Source organism: Scyliorhinus torazame, chromosome 22 (genome assembly GCF_047496885.1).
Source record: "Scyliorhinus torazame isolate Kashiwa2021f chromosome 22, sScyTor2.1, whole genome shotgun sequence".
Classification (NCBI taxonomy): Eukaryota; Metazoa; Chordata; class Chondrichthyes; order Carcharhiniformes; family Scyliorhinidae; genus Scyliorhinus; species Scyliorhinus torazame.
The window spans coordinates 103,269,002-103,277,436 of NC_092728.1; the positions used below are offsets into that span (position 1 = coordinate 103,269,002).

Here is an 8,435-nt window from a genome sequence, read left to right on the forward strand (position 1 = left end):
CCCAAAAATACAAACATTCAGGTCGATGAACAGGTTAGGTGAATTGGCCATGCTAAATTGCCCTTAGTGCGGGCAGCACGGTGGCGCTTTTATAGGAAACCAGTAATTTAACATCTAAAAGGCAAACTCTATCTTTCAGGTTAAAGTGAATATGTGAGAACAATCTGCATTTATATAGCATCTTTAATATAGCAAACTGTCCCAAGGTGCTCTACCCAAACGTTATCAAACAGAATTTGACACTGTGTCAGATACAAAGGTTTTAGGGTAGGCAAAAGAAAGTTTGGTGAAGGGGGTAGAGACATCGAGAGGTTTAGGTTGGGGGTTGAGGGGGGGGGGGGGGGGGGTGATAGATCTGCACTTGGTTAATATATCTATGTGTCACCGCACTCATATATCACTCGACAGAACATAAAACAGAGCTTCACGCGTGGAGTAAATTGTAGCTTTATTCAGTCAGTTTTAAAATGTCTCTTGACCGGGTCAGTTTGTTTGCAAATACAGAGTTTTAGAAAGTTTGTTTTGTCCAAGTAAATAATGACTGAGTTGAATTCAATACCAATTACAGTTCTTGATAATTTCTTCAAATCAAAATACACAATACAGCGACGTTGGAAATAAACAAAATGGCGGCTTTCAGAGCAAAGCGCAGGAAATAGCTTCAAAATTGAAATAAGATGATCCCGGGATGAATTGTTCAAACCGGCACCTAGCTTTAAGGTAATTGCTATCGTCAATGTTCTGTCCCCTTTCTGGCTGTGATTGGATCATAATAATTATAGTTCATTTAATTCGATTGAAATGTCCGTCCATCAAATTTTGCTATGGTGTGATTGAGATGTTGCTTTGCCACTAAGCTTTATCCGTTGCCATGAAAACTGGACCAGGAACGTTTTTCATACTAACAAAATATATCCTTGCTTCTGTCTGGCCTGTTTTAATCTGATCATTCCCATGCTATTCAGCAGTTCTCACTGTCATGTTTGTGACTTTAAGAAACCATTTTAAGAAACCATTTTACTTCGAAACCATTTCTTCCTTTAAACTTATTACATATTAAAAAGGTTTCTAACAGGGAGTCCAGAGATTAATTCTCATTCTTCTATCTTTCTTGTCGTACTTTAGAGCTAATATTCTGGACACTGGTTCCTGGGACTTTTCTCTCCGATCCTCCAAATCTTTTCTCTTTCGCCATATCTTTACTTATTGACTTGATTCTTTGTGGTGGCCCTCAGGTTAAATCACCACCAGTCAGCTCCCCCGCCCTCAAAGGGGAAATTAGCCTATGGTCATCTGGGACTATGGTGACTTTACCTTCCCCATAATAAATCTTCCTTTCCCAACAACTTCAAAATGTCCAAATGTCTTCAGTTCCCCCACCCCCCAAATTCACCATGTAGCTCTTTAAAAGGTGACTCGAACATGGCCATTTAGGAACAAGAAGCGACCATTCAGCCCCTCCAGCTTTTCACCTCTCCAAGCCCATTCATCTCCGACCAGCAACTTAAAAGCTTCAAACAAAGAAGAGCTCTTACCAGGGTAGATGACGGTGAGTGTTTGCGAGATGTTGTCATAGCTGAACTCGTTGTCCTCGTGCATTCCGAAGTTGAGAAAATCCACCGTCTCGCCACTCTGAGGCTGGTGTCTGGTAACAAGACAAGCTGCCACGTTCAAACACTCAAAGGCAAACTCGACAGGCTCACTGAATGGGAGACAAGGACTAAATGAATACAGGATTTCAGGATCGGATTCCCCGCCTGAAGCGGTTAATGGTTTACCCCTCTCTAGAAACCCATCAGCGTCCCCCATTGCTGCCAGGTTAATCACCCCCGATCCATCCTCCATTATGCATTTGCAGGGGTTCAATTTAATGCACTCGGTTTTCTGAGAGGCAGAGGCTGAAGGGCATAATATCATCAACAGGCACATCCAGCCGTGAGTCCCAACACTCGGCATCTCGGAGAGGAATTCCTCACCCTGACTCACTGCTTAACTATCATCAGGGTGAGAAGTGTACTTGAAGCTGCAACTGAGGAGTAACTGTTTGCAGATTTAGATTGGTAATCAGGTCCCAGTGGCTAAGTGGTGGTGGGGGGGAGGGGGCACAGGCTCCCTTGTTTGATTGGTACAGACCCTCTTACTTGTCCCTACTCTCCTGTGCAATAACTCCTGGTCGGGTAATGCAGCAGCAGCAGCAACTTCCCTTGCTGCACACTCCTTCCTGCCGGTTCCTAAACTGGCCAGCTTTATTTATACTAGGAGTTTACTCATGGTTTCTCCGCCCCCCCTCATTGGGGAAGCTCATACTCCCACAGGATTGTGGGATTGTCATTAGTCCCCAGCCAATGGTAGGCAGGCAGGTTATAACACTGTGGAAGCTCAATCACTGAGTATGTTCAAGACAGAGATCAATAGATTTCTACACGTTAAAAATGACAAGTGACACGGGGATAGTGCAGGAAAATGTGTTGAAGTTAAAGATCAGCTTCAATGGTGGAGCAGACTCGAAGGGCCGAATACCCTACTCCTGCTCCTATTTTTTAAGTTCTTACAATCTTCAGAGATCTCTGATTTCCTCCAATTCTGGCCTCTTAGCATCTCTTATTTTAATCACTCCATCATTGGTGGCCGAGGCTGGGTTGAGCGGGACTGGGCTGGATTGAGCGGGACTGGGCTGGGATGAGCTGGGTTAGGCTGGGCTGAGCTTGGTTGAACTGGGCTGGGTGAGCTGGGTTAGGCCGGTGTTGCTCTCTTTGGTTGGCTCTGTTTAATTACGTTTGCTCAAGAGTCGGCAGGTATCTTTCGACACCGCCACAAGGTTCATCACCGAATGCTGATCAATGACTCGATACACCAGTTAGTAAGTTCAAAAGCAATGCTCATTTATTTACACACAGTCAAATCTACTCATGCATAAACTCTACAAACTAAACTACCACTATTACTAAAGCCTATACTTAGCTTCGGGTGCCCACTCAGTCAGAGGAACAATGGCCGTTGCTCGGTTCTGAGGCTGCTGGGTTGAGCTGTTTACAGGATAGTAACTAGGAGCGTCTATCTCGTAGCGCGCGTTGACTTGGAACTTACTTGGTCTGCTGTAGCTGCTAGGCAGGTCTCTCTCTTCACTGAGAGCCAAAGCAGGAAGATTCTTCCTTGGGAAATATCTTTTATACTAAAAAGGGCTTCACGTGCTTTTGGGCAGACCTTGAACTTGGCCTCAACTAATTGGGTCTTTCCCAATCATTGGTATCAATTTTCCTTCAATAGAGGGGAGGTTCCCTGATCGCTGGGCGTGTCCTGGTGACTGTCAATCAGTTTTGTCTTAGCTTCTTCTGGCGCCGGGGAGTCTGTCCTAACATTGTGTATCTAAATGTTTCCCTTTTGTCCCCGGAGATGGCTCATTAGGATGTAGATTGTTTGGTAGTTTCTGTCCTGTCTGAGAGTTTGAGGTTCTAATCAACAGACAGAGCTTGCACCTGCTTGTTTCTTAGCATTGTCCAATTTTCCCTGCATTCTTTGCAAGTGTCCATTTTGTAATCGGGACGTGGCCATCCCAGATGGCTACACCGGGCTGAGCTGGGTTGAGCTGGGCTGGGTTGAGTTGAGCTGGGCTGGACTAGATTGGATTCGGCTGAGGTGAGCTGGGTTCTGTTCAACTGGGTTGGACTGGACTGGGCTGAATTGAGCTGGGCAAGGTTGAGCTGGGCTGGGTTGAGTTGGAATGTGCTGGGTTAGCTGGGCTGGGTTGAGCTGGACTGCGTTGGGCTGAGGTTGTGCTGGGCTGGGTTGGACTAGGCTGAGCTGGGTTGAGCTGGACTGTGTTGGGCTGGGCTGGGCTGGGTTGAGTTGGGCTGTGTTGAGCTGGGCTGGGCTGAGTTGGGCTGTGCTGGGCTAGGCTGAGCTGAGCTAGGCTAGGCTGAGGTGGGCTGGGTTGAGTTGGCCTGTGTTGGTTGGGTTGAGCTGGAATGTGCTGGGTTGAGCTGGGTGAGTTGCTCATTGTTTTGGGTTGTGGGGGTGAGGCACATGAAGACACTGGGAGAATGTGCAAACTCCACATGAACAGTGACCCAGAGCTGGGATCGAACCCAGGTCCTCAGCGCTGTGAGGCAGCAGTGCTAACCACTGTGCCACCATGCTGCCCAGGCTGGGCTTAGTTGAGCTGGGGTGCATTCGGCTGCTTGAGCAGGTCTGAGGTGAGCTGCGCTGGGCTGAGTTGAGATGGGCAGGGTTGAGCTGGGCTGAGCTGGGCTGTGTTCAGCTAGGTTGAGCTGGACTAGGCTGGGTTCAGCTTGGTTGGGTTGGGCTGGGGTGAGCTGGACTTCAGCTAGGCTGGGTTGGATTAAGCTGGCTTCAGCTGGGCTGGGCTGAGTTGAGTTGGGCTGGGCTGGGTTCAGCAGGATTGATGTGGGCTGTGCCAGTTGGGTTCAGCTGGGTTGAGTTGAGTTGGGTTGAGCTCGGTTGAGCTATGCTGGGTTGAGCTGGGTTGAGTTGAGTTGGCTTGAGCTCGGTTGAGCTGGGCTGAGCTGGGTTGGTTGAGCTGGGGTGGGTAGAGCTGGGGTGGGTTGAGCTGGGATGAGCTGGAGCTGAGTTGAGCTGGGCTGAGTTGAGCTGGGTTGAGTTGAGCTGGGTTGGATTGAGCTGGGGTGGGTTAAACTGGGGTGGGTTGAGCTGGGGTGGGTTGAGCTGGGGTGAGCTGGGTTGAGTTGAGCTGGGCTGAGTTGAGTTGAGCTGAGCTGAGTTGTGTTGGGCTGAGCTGGGTTGGGCTGAGCTGGGTTGGACTGAGCTGAGCTGGGTTGGGCTGAGCTGGGTTGGGCTGAGCTGGGTTGGGCTGGTTGAGTTGGGCTGAGTTGGGTTGGGCTGAGTTGTGTTGGGCTGAGCTGGGTTGGGCTGAGCTGGGTTGGGCTGAGCTGGGTTGGACTGAGCTGGTTTGGACTGAGCTGGGTTGGACTGAGCTGGGTTGGGCTGAGTTGTGTTGGGCTGAGCTGGGTTGGACTGAGCTGGGTTGGGCTGAGCTGGGTTGGGCTGAGCTGGGTTGGGCTGGTTGAGTTGGGCTGAGTTGGGTTGGGCTGAGTTGTGTTGGGCTGAGCTGGGTTGGACTGAGCTGGGTTGGGCTGAGCTGGGTTGGGCTGGTTGAGTTGGGCTGAGTTGGGTTGGGCTGAGTTGTGTTGGGCTGAGCTGGGTTGGACTGAGCTGGGTTGGACTGAGCTGGGTTGGACTGAGCTGAGCTGGGTTGGGCTGAGTTGGATTGGGCTGAGTTGTGTTGGGCTGAGCTGGGTTGGACTGAGCTGAGCTGGGTTGGACTGAGCTGGGTTGGGCTGGTTGAGTTGGGCTGAGTTGGGTTGGGCTGGTTGAGTTGGGCTGGGTTGGGCTGAGCTGGGTTGGGCTGAGCTGGGTTGGGCTGTGCTGGGCTAGGCTGAGCTGAGCTAGGCTAGGCTGAGGTGGGCTGGGTTGAGTTGGCCTGTGTTGGTTGGGTTGAGCTGGAATGTGCTGGGTTGAGCTGGGTGAGTTGCTCATTGTTTTGGGTTGTGGGGGTGAGGCACATGAAGACACTGGGAGAATGTGCAAACTCCACATGAACAGTGACCCAGAGCTGGGATCGAACCCAGGTCCTCAGCGCTGTGAGGCAGCAGTGCTAACCACTGTGCCACCATGCTGCCCAGGCTGGGCTTAGTTGAGCTGGGGTGCATTCGGCTGCTTGAGCAGGTCTGAGGTGAGCTGCGCTGGGCTGAGTTGAGATGGGCAGGGTTGAGCTGGGCTGAGCTGGGCTGTGTTCAGCTAGGTTGAGCTGGACTAGGCTGGGTTCAGCTTGGTTGGGTTGGGCTGGGGTGAGCTGGACTTCAGCTAGGCTGGGTTGGATTAAGCTGGCTTCAGCTGGGCTGGGCTGAGTTGAGTTGGGCTGGGCTGGGTTCAGCAGGATTGATGTGGGCTGTGCCAGTTGGGTTCAGCTGGGTTGAGTTGAGTTGGGTTGAGCTCGGTTGAGCTATGCTGGGTTGAGCTGGGTTGAGTTGAGTTGGCTTGAGCTCGGTTGAGCTGGGTTGGTTGAGCTGGGTTGGGCTGAGCTGGGTTGGTTGGGCTGGGTTGGGTTGAGCTGGGTTGGACTGAGCTGGTTTGGACTGAGCTGGGTTGGGCTGAGCTGGGTTGGACTGAGCTGGTTTGGACTGAGCTGGGTTGGACTGAGCTGGGTTGGGCTGAGCTGGGTTGGGCTGAGCTGGGTTGGGCTGGTTGAGTTGAGCTGAGTTGTGTTGGGCTGAGTTGTGTTGGGCTGAGTTGGGTTGGGCTGGTTGAGTTGAGCTGAGTTGTGTTGGGCTGAGTTGTGTTGGGCTGAGCTGGGTTGGGCTGAGCTGGTTTGGACTGAGCTGGGTTGGGCTGAGCTGGGTTGGGCTGAGCTGGGTTGGGCTGAGCTGGGTTGGGCTGAGTTGTGTTGGGCTGAGCTGGGTTGGACTGAGCTGGGTTGGGCTGAGCTGGGTTGGGCTGGTTGAGTTGGGCTGAGTTGGGTTGGGCTGAGTTGTGTTGGGCTGAGCTGGGTTGGACTGAGCTGGGTTGGACTGAGCTGGGTTGGACTGAGCTGAGCTGGGTTGGGCTGAGTTGGATTGGGCTGAGTTGTGTTGGGCTGAGCTGGGTTGGGCTGAGCTGGGTTGGACTGAGCTGAGCTGGGTTGGACTGAGCTGGGTTGGGCTGGTTGAGTTGGGCTGAGTTGGGCTGAGCTGGGTTGGGCTGAGCTGGGTTGGGCTGAGCTGGGTTGGGCTGAGCTGGGTTGGGCTGAGCTGGGTTGGGCTGAGCTGGGTTGGGCTGAGCTGGGTTGGGCTGAGCTGGGTTGGGCTGAGCTGGGTTGGGCTGAGCTGGGTTGGGCTGAGCTGGGTTGGGCTGAGCTGGGTTGGGCTGAGCTGGGTTGGGCTGAGCTGGGTTGGGCTGAGCTGGGTTGGGCTGAGCTGGGTTGGGCTGAGCTGGGTTGGGCTGAGCTGGGTTGGGCTGAGCTGAGCTGGGTTGAGCTGGGTTGGGCTGAGCTGAGCTGGGTTGAGCTGGGCTGGGTTGAGCTGGGCTGGGCTGAGCTGGGTTGGGCTGAGCTGGGTTGGGCTGAGCTGGGTTGGGCTGAGCTGGGTTGGGCTGAGCTGGGTTGGGCTGAGCTGAGCTGGGTTGAGCTGGGCTGGGTTGAGCTGGGCTGGTTGAGTTGGGCTGAGTTGGGTTGAGCTGGACTGAGTTGTGTTGAGCAGTGTTATGCTGGACTGAGCTGAGCTGAGTTGGGTTGAGCTGGACTGAGCTGAGCTGGGCTATCCTGGACTGAGCTGAGCTGGGTTGAGCTGAGCTGGGGTGGGTTGAGTTGGGCTGAGCTTGTTTGAGCTGGGTTGGACTGAGCTGGGTTGGGTTGGGTTGAGCTGGGCTGGGCTGGGCTGGGCTGAGCTGAGCTGAGCTGGGTTGGGCTGGGCTGGGTTGAGTTGAGCTGAGCTGAGCTGGGCTGGGCTGGACTGGGTTGAGCTGAGCTGGGCTGAGCTGGGTTGAGCTAGGCTGGGATGAGCTGGGTTGAGCTGAGCTGGGTGGGGTTGGGCTGAGCTGGGCTGGGCTGGGTTGAGCTGGGCTGGGTGGGGTTGAGCTGAGCTGAGCTGGGCTGGGTTGAGCTGGGCTGGGTGGGTTGAGCTGAGATGGGCTGGGCTGGTTTGAGCTGGGCTGGGCTGGGTTGAGCTGGGCTGGGTTGAGCTGAGCTGGGCTGGGTGGGGTTGGGCTGGGCTGGGCTGGGTGAGCTGAGCTGGGTTGAGCTGGGCTGGGCTGGGTTGAGCTGGGCTGGGTGGGTTGAGCTGAGCTGGGTTGAGCTGAGCTTCGTTGGGCTGGGTTGTGCTGAGCTGAGCTGGGTTGGGCTGGGTTTGCTGGGCTGGGTTGGGTGAGCTGAGCTGTGCTGGGCTGGGCTGGGTTGAGCTGGGCTGGGCTGGGCTGGGCTGGGATGAGCTGGGCTGGGATGAGCTGAGCTGGGCTGGGTGAGCTGAGCTGAGCTGGGCTGGGTGATCTGATCTGTGCTGGGTTGAGCTAGGCTGGGCTGAGCTGAGCTGGGCTGGGCTGAGCTGAGCTGGGCTGGGCTGGGTTGAGCTGGGTTGAGCTGGGCTGGGCTGGGTTGAGCTGGGCTGGGTTGTGCTGGGTTGAGCTGGGCTGGGCTGGGTTGTGCTGGGTTGAGCTTGGCTGGGCTGAGCTGGGCTGGGCTGGTCTGAGCTGGGCTGGGCTGGGCTGAGCTGGGCTGGGCTGGGATGAGCTGGGCTGGGCTGTGCTGAGCTGGGCTGAGCTGGGTGGGTTGAGCTGGGCTGGGTGAGCTGGGCTCAGCTGGGCTGGGTTGAGCTGAGCTGGGTGGGCTGGGCTGGGCTGAGCTGGGCTGGGTTGTGCTGGGCTGGGTGAGCTGGGCTGGGTGAGCTGGGCTGGGTTGGGCTGGTCTGAGCTGGGCTGGGTTGAGCTGG

General features: G+C 54.5%; 1 protein-coding gene across 3 annotated transcripts in view; it reads right to left on the minus strand.

Annotated features, from left to right (window-relative positions):
* The window catches only part of LOC140399291 (uncharacterized), a 34,096-nt gene extending 31,897 nt beyond the window's left edge, over positions 1 to 2,199 (minus strand). For all 3 annotated transcript variants that reach the window (XR_011937673.1, XM_072488776.1, XM_072488775.1), the window contains exon 1: positions 1,536 to 2,199. Coding sequence is in view for 2 of the 3 variants with exons in the window: in XM_072488776.1 (XP_072344877.1) it covers positions 1,536 to 1,956 (421 nt within the window). In the remaining variant the exon portion in view is untranslated. The remainder of the gene's footprint in view (positions 1 to 1,535) is intronic.
* Between the last annotated feature and the right edge of the window lie 6,236 nt (positions 2,200 to 8,435).